This window comes from Takifugu rubripes, chromosome 14 (assembly GCF_901000725.2).
Source record: "Takifugu rubripes chromosome 14, fTakRub1.2, whole genome shotgun sequence".
In the NCBI taxonomy this organism is placed as follows: domain Eukaryota; kingdom Metazoa; phylum Chordata; class Actinopteri; order Tetraodontiformes; family Tetraodontidae; genus Takifugu; species Takifugu rubripes.
The window spans coordinates 13,313,264-13,338,692 of NC_042298.1; the positions used below are offsets into that span (position 1 = coordinate 13,313,264).

The following is a 25,429-nucleotide window of genomic DNA, read 5'->3' on the forward strand; positions in this document are numbered from 1 at the left end:
AGACAAAAGAGTCAATCAAAAATGAGGCATTCATACGTCTGCCGCACGTTTGAATGGCGTTTTCACGCAGGGCTGAAAGGAATTCAACACTGAATAATCGAATCAATACCACGTTTGGCGCAACCGCAAAAGGAATCAAATGACGCGGACGTGAAGCCACGGTCAGCCTTGGAGAAGCAACTCCAACACCTTTTCTGAAGATTCTTTCTGAGCATAACTGTTATCTTCTACATTTTTGTGCAATAAAATTAATCTCAGAGTAGCAAACAATCAATACCAGCCAAACCTCTTCAACCCACCCAAAAACGCCACCGTGCGACACAGAAAACCCTCAATGTGACATCTGCAAGTCTCAGAAATCAGGTTATCATAAAAATATATGAACCAAAACAGAATTTCCTCTTTCATTAAGCTGTCGGAGACAAGAAAGAGAAGCGGGACTTGTTTTTGTATGATTTTATCCTTCAGTTCTGAGTCAGGCTTTTCCTGGCGACACTGAAAACCCAATTGATCCTTTTCAAGGTAACATGTTGGGAATCGAAAAGCGGGAGTACGAGCCGGAGACAACATGAACACTAAATCTCGACCTTTCCCTTTAAACTGAAAGGAACAATTAAAAAAGCACCAGCCGCAGCCCTGGTGGTGCCGGGGACCTGTCCTGATTATCGAGAGGGTTCCCGCGCTGCGTGGGGTATATGTTGCTGCTAGTTTATTGTGTTTTGGAATCAGGAGTTGACAGAGCTTATTACCATGGACACCCTTTGAAAGAATGTCCCATTAAAAGACGCAGGATGCCTAAATCGGAAGCTTCAGAGCATCTTCCACCGACAGAGAGAATGTCATCATTAAGATCAGGCTCTACTGTGTTTATGGTGAAGTTTTTTGGGGTTTTTTTAAATAGTGGCTCTTAAAGATGATGAAACCCTGAAAAAACAAATAGCACAGCTCGTTTTTCAGGTCGCGGGTCCTTAAATAGCACAAACATTGTTCAAAGAAGACAGATTCCAAGCGCTTTTGCTTTTACCTTTAAAGTTACTCATCAAGCTGCCATGATTGGAGGTGAGAAAGGAGCCTGTAAAGATCAGCCTGAGTGCGGCACAATAAACACAATGTGCATTGTTGACGAGGTCACACAAGTAATTTGATTCAAGTTTGGCTTTAATTAAATATTGCAATGCTGATTGAATGGACTGAAAAAATAAATAAAAATACACAGATAAAATGATGCACTTAACGTTTGAAGGATGGAGCCAGAAAACATGTTGCTTGTTTCATTAATCGATTGAAAAGTAACATTGTGCTGCTGGATGATGTGAAGAAACAAACCTCTCACATATCAAGCCTCCAAATTCATCAGGCAAACCTTTGTTCAGTATTTAGAGTCAGCTGCACACACAGAACTCGGACTGACACTGACTGTACAGTTGGATTATTTTACAGTATTTCTAACCGCAGGCTGTCATGGCAGATCCTTCCACCAGCAGACAGTCAGAAGTAGCTGTTGTCATCCCTTTCAGATGTCAGCGTGAATAGCAGCATTTCAGAGCTGTCCACACCCACACAGCCTGCCAACCAGCTACCTGTTAAATTATCCTCCCTACCTGGGAACGGCTGTATCCTGACAGCGTCCAAGATGCACAAGAAGAGCGTCTCATTGCCATTTTCTGCTTTTTCGATCAGCAAAAATCATCTTAAAATCATGTTGTGGGCTCATGGGCTCCATTTGTCCTGGACATTCTGTCTTTCTTTCTTTTACCCTGACATAAACAGCAACAACTTAAAGCTCATCTGTTCATCAACACATGAAAGACAATTGATTTTGAAGACAAGCCCAGGTTGGTTTAACACCATCAGTAAGAGACTTGTTTTCACTAATTACTTACCGATTTTTGAGGGTAGTTTCTTTATGGTTTTGTTGCAAGCCCAATTAAGGTCATCAATTTTCCAGGTAAATGAAGAAAGTGAGGGGAAAAAAAGATCAATATTTCCCGCCGTTTATTTTAAAGGTTGTGTTAGCAGAGCTGTGGGGTAGAATATGAGACAAATGAGCCAGTTTGGTTGATTTGACTCCTGTGTGACACGATGAGCTATTGTTCTTTTTTGCACAGTTGTCAAAATGAGATCATTAGATTACTCATAATTCCTTCATGCAAATTAGAGTAGTAGGAGATGACGTTTGGTTCAAATTTAGCTACTATAATGGTTAGGTTTCAAACGTTACCTTATATTTGTCCTATTACCTGATTTAATTAATTTATAGTCACCCAGGTTATTAAACATCCCTAGAATGACAGGAACATCTACAGCTGGCCACAACTTAATACTGCCTGAGAACTGGCAACATATTCATGGAAAAAAGGGAAAAAAAACATTTTACAACCACATATTCTTAAAATGGGAAAGCTTGTTAGCACAGGCTGACTCAGGCTTTGGACATTTGTCCAACATAAAGTCAGTTTGTCAAATGATCCGGCTAACTTTAATTACCTGCATCAGTGTTGTTAGTTTAGCATTTTTAATGTGACCATTGTAGTTACAAAAATCGATCCTAAAGAGGTTCAGGACATGCTTTAGCCAAGGTTGGAGCAAAAAAGAATCAAAGAGAGAATAAGGTAAAAAAAAATAGATCTTTATATACAAGTTTTAGACATTAAAATTGGATGTACTTTTCCAATTATTTGATAACAATCCCTTGTCAAAAACGCTTTTAACAATTCTTAAAATCCTCAAGGAATCAAATCTGAATTCATCTTATTTCCCAACCAATCCTACAATCGTCCACGATTTATAGCCGAAAGAAGCTTCTTTAGGCCAAATTCTGCTCTGCTCCAAATTAATTTTGGCACTCGAAGGGTTCAAGAGTAATTTTGAGATAACTTTCCATATTAATAAAAGACAGGATGACATAAGACCAAAGAAGCAATTATTTACTCATTAAATGGGTTAGCAGTTTGGCCTAAAGCTGCAAAGGCTAATTAATAAGGTGGTTGGCAGAGTCCCTAACGGGAGGCTGTATTCCCTGTGTGCCAGCGACTTAGGGTTGAAAAATACAAAGTCATCAACGGGGGCCCTTGACCTTAAACGCATCAGGACATAAAGACTTAGGAGGTAAACAATGGATGCTATTCTTTGATTAATTCTCCTGACCACAAATAAGTTGCACTGAGGACAAACAAAGAGGTCTGACGTCACGTGTTTCCAACATATTAAAATACATTTTTGTTACATTTATTTTTTAAATCTATTGTGTGATAGATCTAACTTACATAACTTACAGAAAAATGCCAAATGGGGAGAACAGAAGTCGGGATGAAATCTGGTTTACACATTTGTAGATTTGAAGAAGAGTGTGTGTGTGTGTGTGTGTGTTCATTGTGCAACAGTGTGACCCACATTTAACTTGCAAAAATCATAATTTTGAACCATCCAGGCAAGCATATGGAAGAAAACCAAAGATACGACATTCTCAGATGTTGTCCAATCTCTCATTTTCACCTCAAACCTCCATTGGCAGATTTCACCAGTGTTGCGCAACAGTTTCTCTGGACACATAAAGATGTCGAAATATTCACAATCTGAATATTTTAGTATCTATTAGCAACCAGGAATCATAAAAACATAAATAATGAACACTAATGCCCCCAAACCCCAAACTATTTGACTCCCAGCTCAGGGTTGCGAGGTTACTCCTCCACTTGAGCCTTATCAGACCTTCTCAGGCAGCAGGGAACGGCGAGTGTCTGAGCCAGTGGAGGAAAAAGTGCCTGTTCTTGTTCATTTATGCATGAAGAGGATTTCAAATCTCCAGAGTAATACCTGTGGTTTTGTGATACATTTACCAAGACATCTTCTCCTCTGAGACACCTCAAAACCCCCCTTTTAACATGTTCTGAAGGTGTTTAGGGATCAGCGTTTTGGCACTCGGATCCTCTCGCCTCCAAGAGTTGTGAAGTTTTCCGTGTTCTACTGTATTTTATGGGAGCATCGACTTCATTCTCCTCCACCCACTCACATCTTGTGCTTATGTGGTTAGAACGGGAGCCACACCGTCCACATGCGCCAGCGGGTCATGAACCGTCTTGAAATATCAAATTGCTGGAATCGCGCTGTTACCTATTATGGGCTGCAGTTCAATTTGCAATCAGCTGCGCCATACTGTGTCATCAGCAGAGCCCCAGAACAGTGGAGTGTGGTTAATGCTTCAGCCCCATCCTCTGGATCACAGGCACAATTACATTGTAATTAACTTTGCTGGATCGCTGGACTTCCTCGTGTGCGTGCCCCTATGACTTCTGTTTATCAAATACCATCTTCCAGAAGAGTGAGAGTGTAATAGAGCTGCCATATGTGGAGTCCGAGATGTGCTCCGAGTAGAGTAGAGCATTAATTTATGTATAGGATTGAGTAGAAGCTTGAACTTTGGAACAGGCCTCTAATTTTTCTCCCCTCTACAGCCATTGTGGTGCCACAAAAGCCATTGGAAATAATGAGTTTCACCGCACAGCAGCACCATTGTGTCCTAAAGGCCCTTCAGAGATTATTCTCCTTTGAATGAAATTAAGAATAAATCAAGGCTGCAGGCATTGTGAAATGGGCTCACACGTCCCCACGGTCACAAGGATCTGACGCGGCGGCGTCGCCGCTCTCCAGATGTGGCGGAAACGATCTGCAACAGGTGTGAAGTAGCAGCGCCCGGGCGCTTTCAGCAGGCATAAGGTCTCACATACTAAACACCGACTCTGGCGAAACATCTACTGTCAAGGCCAATTTCAGAAAAGCTAAAAATATTTCACGCAGCTATTATTTTTACAAAGCAAGCGGCAGATGTGACAGAGGAGGGTGGCGCTCCGCTGTGCACAGCAAAAGGAACTTGTTTCTACAACACAAATTTTTGTGGTACAAAAGGCTGAAAGAACATCAGGTTTGACTTTCCTCCATGTTTCCCATCCAAGCATTGATCCGCCCACGGACAGATCACGTTAAGAAAAACCCATATTCTCTGCTGGGAAACATGCTTACCCACCGTGCGCTGCAGTGCACGACATCGAACCGGGCATCACCCCGCCGCTTGTTAGAAGTCTGAGAGCTTCTTCGGCCTGGATGGATGGATTTATTTTTAATCTGGCATGTCTGACAGTTTGTTCAACAAGCTTCAACTAAATGAAAAAGCAAACTTTGAGCGTCTTGGACCTCGCGCCTGTGGAGGAGCCAAACTTTTAATCAGAAATAATACAGCTGCGTCGGAGCGGCTCCAGCCGCCGCAGATGGTTGACTGACCATGCAGATTTGCTAACCTGATCCTGAGAGCTGACATGAGCATATATTTAAGTCAGAGAAACACTGAAATGTATATGGATGAGCTCAAATGTGGGCCTGTCACTGAACAGCACTGACATTTAAATGTATATGCAATGTAAGAAGGATTCTATATGTGCTGGCATACTGTGCGAATGACCTTCGTATCTGCCTCTATGTCGGATCTGCATTATATATAAAAATAACCTCATATTCGTGGGATACGTGTTCATAGTCATATCAACAAGTGTCGATTGCATAGGAAGCAGCATTCCGTGAGAAATGAAAGACAAAGGTGTGGAAAATAAATGAGCAATTGGCGATGTCGCTGGAATTTGCTGGCCGAGTTTAAAAAGACCAGATTTTTTTTTTTTTTTAGGATTCTTTGGGCATTTCTTTCTTGTGATTTGGAACTTCATGAAGACGGGACTTTTGGGAGCACTTTTTCAACGGTTCGTGGGTCTAGTTTTGTTCCACGAGACACCTCATCACGCGCCAGGCATCTATAGCTGACAGCTGGCAGCTCCGTTTAGCTAACTGGCAATGCACACCTTTGAAAGTTGACTCGTCTTTCGATGAGAAAACGACCAGCGTCCAGTCTGTCAATAGCACCATCTGACCTGCTCGGCTTTGCCTGCGTTACAAAGTCACATCTCTGGACGGACCTGCGCACCATCTGTTTTGGACACTATATGGACGAATGTTGAAAAGAACTCAACCTAATTGACGTTGCTGCCATTCAAAATAATGAGAAAATCTCGAGGGATTTGACTGTTTTCCTTTGAATTTATTTTTCCTTAATTTGACTTCCTTCTGTGTGTACAGAGGGTGAATGGAGAACCGCTGACTCGAGAACTTGCGTGCGGAATCTGACAGTTTTTGCTGAGCCGGTATTTCCCTGAATAAACAGCCATTAACTTCTCATCCAATGCACATGCACAAAAATCAAGAGGCCAATGAGGTTCATTAATATTAATAACGAATCCTACATTTTTCTGTGTGAGGACAGAAATACATTTCCCAGCCCACGGTCATGGGCGCTGGTTTAAACAAGAGGCAACAAATGCGAGAAAAGGAACTTAATTTGTATCTGGGGCTGATTTGTGATATTTTCTTGCGATAAATATAAAATCGCACCCCTGCGTTCAGACCAAATGCGCCATGCAGAGCACAGTCATGCAAAAAGACTCGAGGTTTAAATCCAAGCCTCCATTTGGACTGATTGAAGACATGAAATAGCACACGGGGGTGCGTGCTCCGCCTGTGTGGGCTACCATGGTTACCTGGGCTGTATTGCTGTCTGATAGGCTCCAGCTCTTCCTGTGACCTTGAGGAATAAGTGCTGGCCAGTTAAAAGGAAGATGCAGAGCAGCAAACCCCAGCTGAACCGCAGAGCAGCGCCACTGTCAAGTACCTCGCTACAAAAACAGGCCGACACAGCAGGACCCTCCCAACCTCTGACTGGCTGACTGACTGATGGAGAGCTCTGCTCTGACACTTGGCTTGCATCACCCCTGCATTCATGTGCTGCCTCTGTTTTTGCCAGTGGCCGCATGACCAAAGGTTGTTTTTTTTTTATTCTGTCACAGATTACAGAAAGAAACACTGAAAATTGACAAGACACATGCATTCCATTCCACTTATTGTTCTATAAGATAAATGCCGAGCTACCAACAATGCCCTTTAGGTGTAGGAAGGAGGATAAAACATACTTCTTAGTCATATTTCTCATTGGGGAAGAAAGCCTGAAAGAATATACAGATGAATACAACAGGTGAGTCAATAACACTCATCTGTGTTCGGAATCTAGTTCTAGATGTTATTCACTGTAAAAAATGGTTGATGTGAAATGACTATTGAAGGTTATACAGTTGCAAAGTCCCACAGAAGCCAAGACTTGAAACACTGGTTGTGTGTTGCAGCATCATTTTGTCAGAAGCTGTCAATCACATAATAAATCCTATCTGACGGGTTCATACGCAGAGGGGCGATGCTTCGGATGCCTCCACCTGCGTTTCTCGTGCTGCCGCTGTGCTCATCCACAACGACAACGCACGTGCCCGCTGACGTTATTATGAAAAAAAAAAAGGCTGGACAGCGAATGATGAAGTTATAAAAAAGAATAAAAAAATCATACCTGTTGCTATTTAATTTCGATCAATAACACAGGTGAAGGTAATAATATACTTTCGCCTCTGTCATCCATTTTCTTCCCATCAGATACCCCTGACAAAATCATGCTAGAGCTTCCTGTTGTTTCAGGAAAAAAAACAACCCAAAAACAATGAATAAAATATTAGTGAAAATTGCATTTTTCATATGAATAATGTAAAAGAGGGCATGCTGTTGGCATCCACGTCTCAAGGTTACTAGTTTCCCTGCGTGGCCCGAGCTTTGTTCTTGTTTGGTATGAAATGAAAGGATTCATTTTTTTTTATCAGGTTTTCTGTTCTAACGGACACTTTCGGGATATGTTATTCTGCAAACTTGAAAGGCCCAGCAGGAGGTATGAAGAGTCAATACGCTGCCATATGGTGTATGACTCAAAGAGCATGCCAAACTTTCCCCTGCAGCCTGCTTCCCCCAGTCGCCGTGACAATCGACTTCTTCTTACCAGGAGGTAAATTGAAGGAGAGCCGGAAATGAACTTTGGGAGAAATATAATTGTTTAAATGATGGAAGGTGACACTTAATGTCATAATTGTTCTCCCGGGGAAGTTTAGCTTGATGTGCGGCTCTGAATCTCAAGTCAAACCATTAACTCCAAAATGTTTACGCTCATCATTTCTGCCAATAAGATAATAATCTCCCAACTTGTCAGCATGTGTGACTCTTCAGAAGAGTCTTGAAAGCTGGCGAATCCAGGCTTCCACCACTGACTAAGACCCACCGCCATTTAATGAATGCATCACAAGGAAAAAACAAACCAAACCTGAGTTGGTTGCACTCTTCTTGGGTTCCATATTGATCGTTTGCTCCTGATAACATGAAGACAAATAGAGTGATCAATCATGATACATGTAGGCCACATTATATTCACAGTTCCAATTACAAAGGGGTCGTCTTCCGTTTTTACAATCGTATCAAACAACCGATACGGCTCTTTCACAACTGACAAATTTACGCTGTGATGATTTATGTCCAATTAAGGAATAATCAATAACCACAGGCCTGCACACTCTCCTGTAAACACCCGATCCAATTCTGATATCAGATATCAGTCCGGTATTAATGGCTGATTAATTAGTTGCCTTCATATTTCCCCCCATTCACAATGTAGTTTGGAACTAGCAAAAATGAAGGGAAGCATTTTACATTACTAATATTTTTGTAATACAGGAATTCAATTTGCGATTAAACAATTTTCATGAAAAATGATTACAACTGGCAATCTGACAGCAGATCCTCGTGTTTTCCTTCGCTCTGAGGGTTCAGAAGGAATGTGCGGATTTTGATCTCCGGTCCGACCATTATGTTTCAGATCGAGACCAAGTTCAATCAAGATCTTTGAAAGAAGCAACCATTATACTGGATCCTGCCTCTTAATTGGGAAAGATCTATTTGGGTTTTCAGCTTTCATCCATCTCTGATGTACTTTACAATGATGAGAAGAGCCTGGCATGTCGAGCAGTGGCTTACTTTTAGTAGTTGCATCGCACTTTATGGAAACATTAGAATTCAAGGAGCAACCCCCCTTTTTATGTAGTACATTAAGAGTTCCAGTATTGCTGAGATGGACTTACTGGGCAGTGTTTCTTTATTCTTAAGATGTGACTAAAGCAAGGCTCAAACATGTTGAGGAAGCAGGCACACATAGGACAAGAGTTCCTACATGATGCATAAGCAGAGCTGCAGGACATCCATAAATGTATGTTAAACGCTTCAGGAAAACAGCCCAAAAATGGGAAACTCTAAGAAAGATTCCAAAATAAAAGCAGGCAAAATCACCCAGATTTAGCCGAGACGTGTTCAGAGGAAAGGAACACTGTTAGAGTTTACAAGAGCATAAGCCGCAAATACCTACATCGTATTTTTCCAGCACCACCAGTCGATACAGCCTCTGAGAAAAGCCACTGTTGTCAGAAGTGGCAGGCTTCAGCCTCTGCCCTACCACATTTGCACACTTTGGGGTAAATGACATCCTGTCAAAGCTGCCAACTTACAAAGGCCACTCTGAACATTTCTAAAGATGGATGTAACCTGGCAACTAAAGAATGTCCACGCTTATTTCACCTCCAGCTTCAACAGAAGAAAAGAGTGGGGACATTTAATCTGCCGAGCTAGCTATTTTCTCATAAATATCACTCCACTTTTCTTACAATGGAGAGTTTGACTTGTATAAAAATGGCAATCCTCTAGGAAAGTGGGAAAGAATACTATGAAATATACACACATAAAATGTGTGATATTAGTCCCGCTATTAAATAAATTCTTTCAATGTTTTGTTCAATAACTGGGCAGGTTTCTGTATAATGGTATATGAACTATAAGTCATTCCTGTGAGGGTCATTCTACAGCTGTTACTTCTGCGCCTTTAAGCGCTGAATTAGGCCACACTTTAAACACGTGCACTGCCCCTTTAACGCAGGACACGCCCGCTTACCACGTGACCAAACAAGGAAGTCCAACTACTTCTTTCCAACCAAATGAATATGTGCCTACATCTCTTTTAGTTCACTTTTAGATTTGAACTGGGATGTGGCCATGACGAGAGCCTAAACCCCGAGATTTACGTTTACGCCTCGTTTTAACGCCTGTCCGAGTTTCCAAATCGTCGCAACAAAATGTGGATTTGGCTTCTTATTCTGACTTTATCGCTGCATTTGGCCCCCGAACACGCATCTCTGCCGCTGGTCATCAACACATGGCCGTTTAAGAACGCCACGGCTGCAGGTAAAACAGCGATTCTCACCTCGAACCGGAGCAACTTGCAGCCTTCGCCTCCGTCCGTCGGGTCTCAAACCTCGGCCCCACATTAAGCTGCTCCGGTCCAGTTTGCTCCTCATAATCATTTGGAAACTGGGTTAGAGGGTTTTGGCACATTAGTTATTTCATTCTTACAAGAACATGGCATTATTTCATCAGATTACTCATCTTTTGTCATGGATTATTATAGTTTTAGGTGTGTGTAACAATATATAAGGAAGCAACAATAAAATAAAAATAGTCAATAATAGCTCATAGGCATAAATTCCTTTATATTTTCTAACACTATGCTACCACATGCAGATTCAATCATTCATGCCACCAATAATGAAAATCTACATAAAAAACACATTTCAGTTTGTGTTGACCAGAGACAATAAATATAAATGAATACCTGATTGTTTTAATTAGTGAATTATGTCCTATGTTGGATCAAATAAAAATGAATCCCACTTGCTCTAATGAGGAACTAAAGCCTGAACTTCACCTGAAGGGAGAGGAAAATAGTGTTTTGTTGTGTGTGTGTGTGAAGAACAATACTAGGGGGATTCAATAACCACTGAGATCTATAGGAAACACCTCACGGCCATTATAGAAATTCCCTTTTCTACCGTATATAGAATGTAAGATCATACTCAGCGGCGGGGGAAAGGAAACGGGCGGAACCCCGAAAGGCTTCGTAACAAGCAATGCAGGTGTGTTTTCACTCTTTGATTTCCTTCAGGATGACACAGCGGGCTTGTTCAAATGGAAGCTGAAAATATTTCAGGAATGCTTGAGACTTATCTGTCAAGTGGATTTCCACTGCACAGCTCCTGAAGAAATGGGGGAAAAAAGATAAATCAGGCATTCAAAACATCTCAAGCAACACATCAGACCTGTGGATGATTGAATTTACCTCAGAAATCTCTGCAGTTGATAGATGGATCCCCCTTAATTTATCAGATGTACATCAGCCGCTGGTCCTCAGGTGGCTATGAGGATGAAAAATGTGCCATGCTGGCTCCTCTGTTGGTGGGTTAAAAAGTGCAGTCTGCATTAGTCACGTCTATTGATCTGCCCATGCAGATTTGTTTTCCTTTGGGGGCCTCAGAAGCAGCTGACAAAAGCAGGATAATCTTATCTTCCCTTCCCTTGCAAGTCAAAAACACTAAAATGACAAAGCGGATGAAATCGGAATGTCCCGAAACAAGGACGCGTCTCCCAAACAGCAGATGACGAGAAGTTCTAAACGGATAAATCAAATTTAGGCATCCATGATTGTAGCCTGCTGACGACAACACGGTGGTCTGAGAATTAGACGGCAAGCTGTTGACAGTGCTACCAGTTGGTAGTTTGATCCCCCCGTGGCCACTTGGGGGATCAGTGACCAACTGCTTGTCAGCCCTCGTTTGCCGTTGACGTGGAATAAATCTGGACAAACAAGTGTACCTATTGTACAAAGTAAACACCAGCTGAAATGCACAAAATCTAAATATTGTAACAATACACAGCAGCACAATGACGGAAACCGTGAGGAAAGTCTATTGTGGGGAAGGGGGGGGTTGACCGTCTGTTTCTGTCCTTCAGCTCGACGACTATTGAGTTGTGAGTGGCTGCGTTGTGTTTTTTGCTGCAGCTTGGAGCGCCCTGCAGTCAGGCGGCTCGGTGCTGGATGCCGTGGAGAAGGGCTGCGCCCGCTGTGAGGTGGAGCAGTGCGACGGGACGGTGGGTTACGGTGGGAGCCCAGACGAGGCCGGGGAGACCACACTGGACGCCCTGATCATGAACGGGTAAGGAACGTGCAGAAAGCGCGCTGATGTTCAACAACAACAACAACGTTACGTAAGCGAAATGAGGTAAAACCAAAAGAAAAGGTCAAATCGTTGTGAATAAATATGTCAGCTTACAGTTTAAAGGTCACGATCGGCGACTTGTCCAGGGTGTATGTCCTCCTCCGCCCTCTTACTGCCTGGAGAGGCTGCAGCAGTGACAAACATCGACCACGTGACTGAATATGTGCTGATTGCAGGATTGTAGAATCTCTTCAGTGGTCGCAGGATAAAACCAGGCGTAAAACAGGATTGGGGGGGGGGGTCAATTTTTCTGTAAAAAGCTAAAAAAAAATTGCCAAGCAGGACACAGTTGTGCAATGCTGATTTATTTTATTCATTTATTGAAAGGACGTATTTTTAACTGCCCCAGATCTTCTAATCTAATCTAATCTAATCCAACACCCGCAGTCGTCAACACGTTGCTGCTGTCTTTTGTTTCCATAATATGCACAGCCGTAATTGGCTGACCTTTCGGGCCAGCTTTTCTGTAATAAAGCTCTAATTAAGATCTTTTTTTGGGGTCTGAAAGCTTGCCAGTTATCAAGGCTTTAAGTGCAAACACTTAACACCCTCAGGGGTTGTCATGGGAGGAAAATGTCAGCTTATAATAAGGGGCAACGAGCAAGCATCAAGCAGTTTATTAGTTCCATTTTCAGTGTTGCAGAATCGACTTGCTTTGGTTTGGTAGTCATGAATTTATTGTGTGAAAAGAATAGTCGACCACATGGTAGCCATTATAGCTGAACGAATTATAGCAGTTGTGCGAGCAGAAGAATTGAAATGCTATGAACAAAACCAGCAGCTCTACTGCGGCTACGGCTGAACTTCAAGAAAACATTTCCCGAGACTTCAGGTCGGGTTTTTTTATGATGTCGCTCGTTATTCCGGCAGCGAATTTATGTTTCCGAAGCTGCTTTAGCTCCACTAATGGCGGAGAGTTGGCATGCATTGTTTTAATAACTGGATACTTTTTAGTAAATTGCATCAGACTGGAGCAAATGAGGTGTAATTAGCCCCATCTTAAGTGGTGAGGTGGTGGCTTGAGACTGATGTGTCTTGGTAATTAAAAACAAACCACTGCTATTGCCACCAAGTTCCATTGATCTTTGTGTCAGAGGGATCTTCTTAATCAGCTGCCGAGGAAGCTGTTTGTGTTAATCACTGACCAAATGTTTATCCAGGGGATGGAGGAAAAGGCTACGTTAGCGTTGGAAATGTGTGGACAGGTTTAAGTTTTCCCAACACTCTATTATGTGCATTGAAATATACAGGGTGTTTTCCATACCGCAGAAATATGCACGACACGTATGTAAACATGCACGCGTGAGATGTGTTCATGAAACGTACATCACCTTTGCTCCATGGGGAATCTCAGACCCCGTAAGATTCCCGCTCCCTTTTCAGGAGTAATGCATATTTTCCTTTAACTAGGGACACGATGGAGGTGGGCGCCGTCGCCAACCTGCGGAGAATCAAGAACGCCATCGGCGTGGCGAGGGCTGTGATGGAGCTCACGGAGCACACTATGTTAGTGGGCGAGTCAGGTAGGTCCGCAGAAGCATTTTCCAAGGCTTTCCCCCCTGTTTCAAATGTTAATTGTATTTTATTGTAGCCGCTGCCACCGATTCACAACGAAACAAACCGCTTTCCCCAGAAAACGGCCAATAACAGTGGTTTATTCATCGCTTTCGAGTGTAATGGAGGTATGAATGCAGATAGAGATTGCATCGGTCTGACGGGGGTCTGCAGCCAGGTTTCATTTTCCTGGGACATTTCACGCCTGTGGCAGACCAAACTGCAAAGTAAGGTTTACAACAGACGGATTCTAATCCAGATGGTGTCATTATCCTATGGCCGTTACGCCGTGCAGTCAGCATTTGCTCCGTCACATAAAAGCAAAAAAATAAAAATAAAAACCTGTTGGCAGCTTGGCCAACATACAGCGTGTGAAACTTAAAGGAAACGTTCCGGTAACTACGAAAACACACAACTTTGAAATGGAAGAAGAAACCTCTTGGAGTTCTCGGAGCAAGTGCGCCTTAATCCCCACATCACCAGCTGATAATAAAGCCATCAGAAATGTAATAACACGCAGACATCAGGAACAAGAGTCCTGAATTAGTGTAGCAGGAGTAGGAAGGCTCCAAAGGTCAACATTATACAATATTTCATATTCTCGTTTCCTTCTGAGACCCCCAAATCACATCAATTTGCTCTTGTTCGGTTAAAAAAAACAGAATAATCTTACGGAAATGACAATTTGGGAATAAGGTCAGACTTCCAGCGAGACCACCCTCAGCTCCTCTGTTTGTTCATAACCCAGAAGTAACACTAATATCTCTGTTGGCAGCGTCTCTGTTTGCTGAACGCATGGGCTTCACCGCAGAAGACCTGACTACTAACAAATCTATAAATATTTTCTCGCAATGGCTGAAGGGCAATTGCCAACCTAATTATCGAAAGGTGCGTATACCGGTGTGTGTGTGTGTGTGTGACGCGCAGATATTGATCGTGAGCAGAAGAAATGATGAGAATACTAACGTGGGCGGTGCGAAACCCCTCTTTTACGCTGCAGATCAGGTTTTTTCTCTAACTTTACAGAGGCTACAGTCTTTTACGGCTGATCACTGAGACACTTTACAACCCAAGCTGGCAGTGAAGCGCCGCGCTCCAGCCATAGCCGCACACTTCACTGGTCACATCACTATCGCTTGATTTATCGCCTTCACAAAGACCTTTTTTATGTTATGGGGTGAAGTATTTTTTTCCCCATTTCCCCCCAAATAACTACAATGGAATTAAGTTTACATTTGAAATGAAATAGTGCAATTTAGACTGTTGCAGAGGGACGCATTTGGAACCGTGTTTGAATGCAGTGCAGATGAAGACGTGCTGTAGAGGCTGGTGTCTTCAATAAAACCTGATATCTGACAGCTGCAGCAGGATTTAAAGCCGGGATGTTGTTGCCATCGTGAATCAACAAAAACAGGACTTTAGGGCCTCCAAACCAAATAAAAATCTGACTTTAGGTCATAAATTACAAAGGCGTGGAATTTAACATGTGTATCTTAATGTCTCCAAACAGAACGTGTATCCAGACCCTTCGAAGTACTGCGGGCCCTACAAGCCCGTCCCTGTGCAGCACCAGAACAAGAGGGCGACCAGTGCTAACGAACACGCCCACGACACCATCGGTAGGTGTTTATCTGGTAATAAAAATGATAATAATCGCACGCTGCTGTTACCAATTCAGCTCTCCTATTTTAAGCACTTAAAATAGAGAAAATTAACCTCAGATGAACCAACTAAAGCGGATGTTCACAGGATCCGTTCAAGCGTTTCGGTTTTAATTTGTCTTCTCGTTCAGAAACGATTCCATCTGAAATTAAAATCAGTCGGTCCCCCTTGCCTTGTTATTGATCAGCGCCTTGGACACTAAACAGCTAAATGTAATCCCTCGTCATACAAGTGTTATTTCAATTCTGCTCCTTTCCCCCACCAGGGATGATTGCTATTGATCAGAATGGTCATGTTGCTGCTGGAACATCCACTAATGGACTCACGCATAAAATCCCAGGGTATGCACAGGATCCCTTTAATAAGAATGTTCTCGGTTTAAAGAGTGTCGTGCAACACAAATAATCAAGGTCCACAAACGCTCGTCTGTAGTCGTGTAGGAGACTCTCCCATCATCGGGGCGGGGGCGTACGCCGACAGCACAGCTGGTGGCGCTGCTGCGACCGGAGATGGGGACGTGATGATGCGCTTTCTCCCGAGGTACCTCGACTGTTCCGTTTGTGGTAAAATATCAGCTCCTACATTAAAAATGCATTACTTGTGTTCTTTCGTATGTAAGCAATGGGAGCCCCCCCTGAAAGAGGTTGCAGGTGTAATTTGCTTCAGCGTTTTCCTATGATACATTAAGCACCAGGAGAGCGCTGCTTTTAGAATTCAAACTATTTGATCTAAACTCTTTCATGCATCCTAACATGAGCTTAGTTCCTGGCCTTTTTTTTTTTTTTTTTTTAAATAATGACAGATTTTCTCTCCTGCGTTTCGTGGGATTATTGATAACATTGCAACACGTGTAGCTTCTAAACAGCCAATTTGTGCTCTGAACCTCTTGCCGCAAATACGATGATGCCATAAAATAGTAGTAGAGTGACTACATTGCCCCCAAACTGTCATTTGTGCGTTCCACAGAAGAGGTGGGATTTCTCTAAAGTTGCCGTGTGCTACCAAGCTGCGAGAGAACCTGGCAGTCTCAGAGGAGGGGGGGTTATTCTAAAAAAATTATTTATCCGGGATAGTTTGAGTATGCAAACTTTCCCCCCCAGCCACCCGACTACACTTCAGGGCAGTTTTTCCTGGAGTATTTTCACTCATTCCTGACAGTGCAGGTATTTTAACTGCCTCATCCATCCTGTGTATAGGGAATAGTGCTGTCACTGCTGGTCCATAAGTTATGAATCTATGTAACGGGACACACTGGTTCCCATTCTAACACTGTATATACTAAGGTTTTATCGGCATTCTTGGTGTAGTTTGTTTTTTAAAATAACACCTCCTCCTGCTCCCCCAAAAAAAGGAGCTTTATTAAATTGCAAGGTGTCACGTTTTGGGAGTAAATGGGACCTCGCTCTAATGGAGATAATCATTAAGCACGGGGATCGCAGGGATGGCAAATTATTTCACAAATCGAAGATATTCATTTTAACGATTGCATTTAATGACTACCGGTATTTTCCGACATTGCGGTTTGTTAGCATCGTATTTATCCATGCAGCGATATCAAGCACCTGTCATCGTCCTGGTGTCTGGCCGTGACAGCGCTCGTTATCCCGCCTAATGTTTACCACATACCATCATGCCAACAGTTACTTGGCTGTGGAGCTGATGAGAGCCGGGGCAGATCCCTCCGAAGCCTGTAAGACTGCCATTAGCAGAATCAAGAGGCATTACTCCGATTTCTTTGGGGCCATCATCTGTGCCAACACAACCGGTCATTATGGTGAGTTTTTACATGTTAATGTTCTAATGAAGTAAATAACGCATTCAAAAGATCAAGTATTACTCTAATATACGTCTTTTAAACCTGGTAAATGAGAGCAGAATGTGTGTTGTGCAGCACGGAAGAAAAAAAATCTGTGGAATCAGGAAATGAAAAATTCATGAAAACTAAAGTTAAAATGTGTCAACTTCATGGAAGTACATTCAGGGGCCTGTTTCATTAAAGTTGCATTAAAGTGTCTCCTGATCTGAAGCTTCACATCCCGTCTCTATTGCATCTCAAGTACGTTCCGATAGTAATTGCTCCACTCTTATGTGCAGTGTAGCAGGTAAAGTAGCGATTCCCTGCTTCCATCAGGAAACAGGAACCTTCCCTGGAGGGTAATCAGTACAGGTTCTGTTTCTGTTGTTACCCCCTCCGTCACCAGACGGTTTGTCTGTTAACTTTCAAGATGTTAAACACTCATCTATACAACCCTTTTTACTTCATGCTGCAGTTTTAAACTAGACGACGTGAGTTTTGTCCATTTTTACTCATGAAGGGGGTAAATTATAGAATACGTGTTCACAGATGGTACCTTAGTTTCAATGTTCAATCACACATTGATTAAATGGAGTATGTATTTGTTTAATATGTTCTTTTCTTTGTTTGAAACTAAAGGGGCAGCCTGCAACAAAGTCCCTGGACTCTCCCAGTTCCGCTACATGGTTTCAACCACAGAGTCGGACACACCACTCCTGAAAGCCGTCGACTGTTTTTAGCTGTTCTGAGTCTTTGCTTGCATGACTGCATGTCTGGTTTCTGCAGAATCCTTTAGACCAACATTTAGCACAGATCATATGTTTTAACACTCAGGGAATCCGTCATAAACCAGTTTAAAAGCAGTCCTTTATTAATAAAATGTTTTTTTTAAATTTAAAAGCATTATATTTAGCTGTTGTACTGTAGTTTTATTAAATGGCCCGTGACACAACAATACAAATAAAAAATGTACACAATCGCTGGTAAATTATTCATTAAATGATGCTCTGTGAGCGTTTTCTGTTGGTCTCTGTGCAAAAACACATTAGCAGCCAGGGAGAATGGACGACCCCGCTCCACTGTGTGCCCACTGAAAAAAGTCACACTGTTTACCCTTTTGAAAGCTGCAGGTGAAGAAATTCCGGCCATTATTAGGTCCCAGTTTTAGAACCGTCCTCATTAAGCAGCGTTTCCCATGGTGACAAAAAGGAAAGTTCATGTCGGCCCACTGCGACAGAGAAAAACAGCAGTCAATGACGGTAAACTTTAGTTCCAGACTCACAGGTTTGATGCTAATAGAGTGATGATCTTAGTTGATGTGCTTCACAGATTATTCTTGGATATGAGGCTGTATTCACCTCAAAGAAGTTGCATTTGTTCTCTCTGGGAAGGGAGCAAGCGTAGAACCGCCGTCCTTTGTTCTCGCCCTGCTTGTGAACCACTCTCAGGGTTGCTGGACGATGATGGGATGTACAACACGGCGCACCGGCGCCGCTGCTCTCCGTTTGTTGTGAACTGACAAAGTGAAAGAAGAGGCTCACACAGAAGTGTCACATCAACTCTTATTAGTGAGCAAGCAAGCTCTCCTTAATGGTGCGGTGACATGCTGCTAACAATTGTTTCTGCAGAATAATCCTCGACTACTGATATTTATCTTAACGTGGCGGCATTAAAAATTCTAGAGATGCTCTTTGTTACTCCACTTATCGCCGCAAAGTTGCAAGGAAAGAAAAAGTTATTTGTGAACAGCCAAATGAGGGAGTCACTCACCATGAGTTGAGGCTTCCATTTTGAGCATTGTTACTGGGAAAGGGACTGTGATCAATTCTCATTTTCTTGGATGGCTGACTGTAGGAGGCCACTGATTCCCCATTGGAGAGCTCAGCACTTTGCCGTTGCCAGCCACCAGAGGCATAATTGGGGCTTGTTGTCCCTTGGCAGATGCTGTATTTATACAAACCTCGCTCTGCCGCCAAGGAATTCAAATGGCTGCCGGCTGGGGGGAGCGGGGAGTTTACAGATTTTGGCTTTTTGCTCATGTCAGAGAAAACAAGGGTGGAGGTCCCGAATGCAGAGCGCCAGTTGACTTTGAGCTCCTCCTGTGGCTTCTTAAAGGCAATGCAGGGGTATTTAATCAAATCAGCGGTGAGGGGTGACGCTTCGGCGCTAATGCCCTCTTTGTGGACTGTGGAGATGGAGAGCAAGCGAGTAAGCTCATTTCATGTTCGGAGGCTGCAGCTTCTGGCTTCTGTCATAAAATGGTGGATTTAGGAGCAATAAAATTTATCAGTAAGCGCCAGACTGCTGCAAAGTTGTTTGAATAAAATGTGCAGAACAAAAACTCTGACGTTCTTTTAACAGTGAACTGTGATCTAATTAATGGGCAGTGGGAGCAAAAATTTGATCTTCCTTCTTCCAAAACAGCCATTAGTGTTTGACCCTTGAGCAAGGCACTTCACCCCCCGCTGTTTGAGGAGAGAATTCTAAAAAATCTATAACTAAGAAGGCAAATCACGCCATCAGTTAAAAAGCGATGCTTTGACAATGTTCCCTGAAGACAAAATGATCGTTGTTCATTTTCAGGAGGGTCCTAACCCCCAACCCCTTAAAATGTCATTACAGACTCAAACAGGGAAATTTGTTGAAAAATACATGTTTACTGATTATAGAGGCTTTTTAGCAGCAATCTTTAGTATCTGATCAACAGAAACTAATGTTAATGTCAAGGTTAATATGCTCTCAATTATGCAAAACATGTTCCTTTTCATTATGAAATACAAACATTGGTACTTTGGAGCTTTTTACTGCTAATAAACAGAAATGCTGAACCTCTGGTTTGATTGTTGATCATATTTTTCAGTTTCCACTGCTGAATTCTGCTCTGGTTTGATTTTTAGAATCGGGAAATCCCGTTGATGCTACTTGCTGCCAGTTAGTTCCCAAAATCCTCCCAATATTAGAACAATGGTAGCAGCACACAAAGCGATAGCAGGTTATACCGCTGCTTTACTGTTCTAACATGGCCACGACGACGCTTCATTGATTTCAGGGGGTGTAAAACAGGATTCACTCACCCTCCCGTCTGGGGGTGAAGCAGGCATCACAAGCCTTTGCTGCCGGCTCGTTGATGAGCGTGCACAGTTGACAGGCCCAGTCTTCCTCCTCCTTCTTAGCAACATAATCATCTGTTCTGTTCTTGTGAGTCCAGCCAATCAAGCTGTTTCTGACTGGGAGCTTTCTGCACGGGGAAACAAGGAAATATGGTGATCCGAGTGCACCTTTGTTGCTAAAAGCGGCATAGTAATTAATCAGATGTGCAGTGAAGCAGAACTAGTGTGTGGGAAAAACAGAACTTGGTGTTTTTAAAGCAATAATGAATTTGTGGTTGAACAGAATTTAAGACATCGGGTTGTTGAACGCTGACTGAATGTTGTGTTAAAGTGGTAACAAAGCGATATTTAGCATAAACACATCTGTTGCTGGGAAGATGAAGGTATTACAGGAAATGGAATATCAGAAATCCAAGAGACTGAAATGAGACGAACACGTGCGCGGTGTTTTTTCACACGCATGTTGCCGCGGTGACACCAGGCTCCTGTGTTTAACAAGAAGGCAAATCTGCGGCAGCCAGCGCGAGGAGGAAGAAGCCATGGCTTGTGGGAAACTTTCCTCACGCAGACTGGTTTATCAGCTGTGTAATGCGTTGTAAAGGCTTTAGGTTCTAACCGTTCACAAAGCCTTGCACAAACACAGCCCAGGAGGTGTTGAGCCCGTGCCCTGTCTGGCAAACACAGTCATATATGCGCATTAATTTCCCCCATAACACTCCTACGCCCTGCCAAGCCCATCTGCCTGGAAAGATGGCCTCTTTTTAATTTGAACATATCGTCGTTAGAGATTCTGAACTCTGCTCAAGACTTGAAAAAAAGTCACCCGGCTTTACGGTCTCACTTTGTGGTATTATCATGTCTTAGATTTTCGTTTCGCTTGTGCGGTTGTCTTTGTTGTCTGTGAGCGCTAAGAACAAAGGAGTTTACTGACAACAAGTGTTAGAGAGTAGCTTCTGTTAAACAATAAGGACCTCATCTGTCAGAAACTATACAGAGAAGAAACTGACTGTTTTATAATGCGGATTTATACACCACACAATAATCACTGTAATTGTAATGGCAACAATAACTGCCGTTCTGGCAAATAGAAGCATGATTATACGCAGTTCTGCAAGTCCGGTTATTCCAGTATCGCTCCAGTACCTTACAGTAATGTAGCCTTTCCAGTCAGTGTCAGAGGGCTGTGAAGATTTCTACCTGATGTCAACCCCACTGGGATCTCCGCTCTGACAGCGCTCGCAGAAGTAAGTCATCCTGCCGTTGTCTCCAAGACGACAGACGGTGATGACATGAAAGCACCGGCCACACTGGGAACGCTTGTAGACTTTGAAATGTTTGTGGAGAGCAGAGCCAGATTTGCGACACTGATAACGAGAAGAGAAGCAGCCACGAGTGAATCAACTAAGAAAGAAAGGAATGGATGAAAGAGTCGCTCATCTGTCAGGTTTTTCCACACAGTTGTGCTCATTTTGCTTAATTACCTGTATGATATAGTTATATTAGCTAAAACTGTTCATGTAATTGTCACAAAGACTAAAACATTGATGCTGAAACATGCAAAGGTTCACGATGCTTCAGTTTTTCTTCACATTTTCTTCTATAATTTAACATCTAGTCTTGAATTGCTTTTCAGTGACCTGTGTGGGTTAACCTTGTTCTGCTGAGGTTTTTTTTTTACCCCAGTCCCAAACGTGTCCATGCCAGTGGTGAAAAATTGGGTATGTTTATTTTTTCCAAATGATCCTACATGCTGTTTTTGAAGGCAGTCGGTAGTAAAGTCAGCACCATCTGCTGGGCATAAATTGACAGTAGAATCTCTTCTTAACAGCCCCCCCCCCCACCCCCCCCCGAAAATAATACCATGGCCCTCCCTAGGGGGTGCATCCCCCCACTTTGAAAATCACTGTCCTAATGTTCTTATAGGCTTATAACATTATTATACAACATCACAAATTGGTCAGTATTACAGACGATTCAGGAAATAACGGGTCATTTTAAACAAATTCTAGTGCACGATTTAAATCTACTTACTAAGGAAACCTACAAATATTCATTAGAAAATAGAGGTTTTTTGACAGTTGAGCCCTAACTGAAACCATTTAAAACCCATAAATCAGAAATGAATCACACAAGTGGAAATGGTATTAATTGATGAGCAAAAGTGAACCTTGTAGAAGAGAAGGGTGAAATCACGAGTCATCTTCACCACGTGCAGGAGCTGCTCAGCCGTGAGCTGTTCAACCTTAAAAACACAACAGCGCCGTTCGTTACATTTTAAATTGGAGCCAGAGTGAATAATCCTTATTTATAAAGCTTTTCATTTAAAGAAGTGGCAATGGGGGACCTCGGCAAATCAATAATGCAAGCAAAAAAAAATAATAGGAAAACACCAGACGAGAACAGAAAGGCTGAATTTAAAATGATGCAATGAAGAAAAATCACACACACTACAGACTGGCACATTTGCAGGCACGGCGGCAATGACCCGACTCTATCTCACACAGAGTATGAAATAAAAAGATCGAAATCCCCCAGAAGCGCACACAGCTTGTAGCTCTTTCGGGACACGTACGGGGTGGATACTCCGGGAGAGGCTCATAAAGATTCAGTGGTCCCAGTTGGAGAAGAGGCCAAATGTCCCAGATTAATGTTGTGGTCTGCTGTGCTATATTCTTCTACTCTAATACATTACTATCTAATCCAAGGAAACTCAAACTGGCACCTTGTAATAGTTGAATAATAGAAATGTTCACGCTGTTGTAAGAGAATGTGTCATTTTAGGAGAAGACAACCATGTACTTTTCTTCTCAAACATGCTTGCTGGAAATGTTCACTGGAAGATCTGTGAATCATGGATTTAGTTCAATTTTTTTCAGATATATTTTCAAATCAGTTATAAGAAGTACAGTATATGTTATCATACGTTATGAATCACGGCGGAAACTGCAATTTGACATTTAAAAATGGGAAGAAATGTCTGAAAAATGAATGTGAAACCTTACGCAAGGGGAGGTTTCTCCGTGTCGCAATGCGCTTGTTTGGCTTTTTTGACTTAACCCCCTCCTCCTAAAAAGACACTCGATAATTCAGGAGCCAAAGCCTTTCTGGGAACACCGTGTTATTCTCTTGTTCAATGCAATCTATCATCTTTTTTTCATACCTTCACAGCTGGGTGGAGGCCAGAGTCAAACAGGGCTTCGTTCTTAATGATGTTGCCAACTCCAGGCATGACAGCCTGGTCCATGAGAGCGTCGCACAACATCCGGCGATGTTGGCGCCTCACGGCCTCCTCGGAGCGAGAGAAGCTGAACTGTTGGGAACACACATCCAGACCCTCCATCGCTCTCACTTTCTGTACACAGTCTTCTGTCAATCTGCACACACGTGCAACACAAGGTCAACTGCAGCATGCTTGAAATAATACATCCATGAATACCAGGTCTTGCCAGTGGGATTTTTTTTTTCTCCCATGAGATGGAACAGCAAAGGTGAAATTTCAGATGGCGGAAATAAAATGTCTGTCTGGCCACCGAACAATACAGCACAATCTCACAGTCAATGAACAGGACAAATGTCAGGCCAAAGAGACGGTGTTTTTCATGCGACAACTTCACACACAGCCTAATGTAGGACATAGTGAATGAGACACACACCCCAAGGTGAACTTGGATCACCTCAATCTATCTTAGCGGCGCCCCTGTCCCCTTTACCTTCCTTCAGCAGTGCTGTCAAAGAAGCACACAATATCATTAGTCAGGTGGATCTCCAGCACCGGCGTGGAGCCCGTCCTGTCCCTCCTCTCAGCAGGGTTTATGCGCATTGATCCGTTCATACCAAAGTGGACCCTAAAAAAACAGAGGATAAAAGATTAGTGTGGGGGAGTATTTGAGTTTTGATTAGAGCTGACATCAAAAAAGGTGGTTTTTTTGATGTAAGAGGAATATTAAAGGAAAGCGGTGTGTATCCACAGCCACAGCAACAACTGAAGCGCTCTCGGGAGGCATATTTCTACCTGTTTGATCATGTTAGATCTGTGATGTTCCCACAGATAATGTTTAATGTATGTGCATAGATGCCTCTATCAATAGTGATCAAAGCGAAAGGGTGAAGGCTTTGCTTCAGTATTGTGGGCATCAGCAGGCCAACAGCATGCTATTATCGGCTCATTTAAGTCAAATCAATATGTCTATATGACCCTTGTGCTTGTAATATTTCCTATTTATTACCCAGTTTCACTTAGTGTTGGGTACATGTAGGTAATATTACCTTAATGCTCGGGAACCAAAATACATGAAAAGCTCCTTTCCAAGAGTTTCGACCCCGGTGTACTGAAGACCACAAAAACTAAGGAAGGCATTTCCATTGAAATTGGACTCCTGGAAACACAAAGTGGTTAAATTAAATTTTAAAAAGCAAGTTTCTGACTCCTGTGTTGCTGCGAAGGAGAAAAATCAAACGTACCACCCCAGGTTTTGTCAAAGTTCCTCTGACGTCTGTCACTTTCTGTCCTTTTTGAACTTTCGAACGGATTTTCTCCCCGTTTAAGGTGCATCCAGGACCCTCAACCATTTTTAATCAACAGTTTGATAAAATGCAATTTTGTCTAAAGTCTCCAGGACAGTCTCTAGCCGCGCAAAAGTTTAATTGCGCGCATGCGCATTAGTCTTTGTGTCCGGAAGTTACGACACAAAAAGCGGACTGACGGCAGTGTTCACTTCTGACACAATTCCCGCAATGTTTAAAGATTTTCAGCAACAAATATTGAAAACATCTTATTTATGTTTATATGTATATTTCCTTGTCGTTTTCCTTTTTAATTTTTTTTTGCAAACAATTGACTGTTATGCTCTATTTTAATCTCTTATTTTAAGAACGATTCATCCACCTTTATTTAATGGACCTTTTCTTGTGTGGTATTTTATTTAAAACGCTAATGTTGAACGTTGGAAGTTTGGGAATATGTGATTGGATGACCCAACAATATAGGGGTTGATTTAATGACGTGCATACCCCTTTCTAGGTTTAATAAATATTCTCGTTATGCCTTGATATGCCTAATTATTGTACAGGTAACCCGTATAGAACATGTGATTCATATGACTTCCACTTGAGGGCGCTAGAGGACCGTTATTGATCTGGCAACTAAAGTGACTACGTGCATCATGTATTAGCTGTGATAGATAGATAGATAGATAGATAGATAGATAGATAGATAGATAGATAGATAGATAGATAGATAGATAGATAGATAG

General features: G+C 42.5%; 2 protein-coding genes across 3 annotated transcripts; one reads left to right on the forward strand and one right to left on the reverse strand.

The window, feature by feature from the left end:
- The first annotated feature begins 9,893 nt into the window (after positions 1–9,893).
- Positions 9,894–18,046, forward strand: aga (aspartylglucosaminidase). 2 transcript variants are annotated; one of them, XR_003890848.1, is made up of 9 exons: positions 9,894–10,188; positions 11,840–11,993; positions 13,467–13,579; positions 14,386–14,498; positions 15,121–15,229; positions 15,538–15,613; positions 15,705–15,835; positions 16,913–17,046; positions 17,707–17,845. XR_003890848.1 is itself a non-coding variant. In XM_003970648.3 (9 exons), the coding sequence occupies exons 1-9, from the start codon at positions 10,080–10,082 to the stop codon at positions 17,805–17,807; spliced, it is 1,017 nt and encodes a 338-aa protein (XP_003970697.1). In that variant the 5' UTR covers positions 9,897–10,079; the 3' UTR covers positions 17,808–18,046. The 2 variants fall into 2 exon arrangements, 1 of the variants encoding a protein (XP_003970697.1); XM_003970648.3 differs by having other exon boundaries at positions 9,897–10,188; positions 15,705–15,812; positions 17,707–18,046.
- Positions 17,921–24,861, reverse strand: neil3 (nei-like DNA glycosylase 3). The gene is made up of 10 exons (XM_011610952.2): positions 24,639–24,861; positions 24,444–24,553; positions 23,888–24,022; positions 23,338–23,551; positions 22,345–22,419; positions 21,375–21,541; positions 20,142–20,305; positions 18,838–19,252; positions 18,426–18,582; positions 17,921–18,295 (listed from the first exon to the last, which is right to left on the reverse strand). Exons 1-10 carry the CDS (start codon positions 24,744–24,746, stop codon positions 18,113–18,115), a joined length of 1,728 nt encoding a protein of 575 aa, XP_011609254.1. The 5' UTR covers positions 24,747–24,861; the 3' UTR covers positions 17,921–18,112.
- Positions 24,862–25,429: the final 568 nt, after the last annotated feature.

Coding starts and splice junctions, on each gene's coding strand:
- aga (XM_003970648.3), top strand. CDS start 10,080: ATGTGGATTTGGCTTCTTATTCTGACTTTATCGCTGCATTTGGCCCCC. Junction 11,994..13,466: donor GACGCCCTGATCATGAACGG/GTAAGGAACGTG, acceptor TCCTTTAACTAG/GGACACGATGGAGGTGGGCG. Junction 13,580..14,385: donor TATGTTAGTGGGCGAGTCAG/GTAGGTCCGCAG, acceptor CTCTGTTGGCAG/CGTCTCTGTTTGCTGAACGC.
- neil3 (XM_011610952.2), bottom strand. CDS start 24,746: ATGGTTGAGGGTCCTGGATGCACCTTAAACGGGGAGAAAATCCGTTCG. Junction 21,542..22,344: donor TCACCCTTCTCTTCTACAAG/GTTCACTTTTGC, acceptor TCTCGTTATCAG/TGTCGCAAATCTGGCTCTGC. Junction 19,253..20,141: donor CTTCACCCCCAGACGGGAGG/GTGAGTGAATCC, acceptor CCATCTCCACAG/TCCACAAAGAGGGCATTAGC.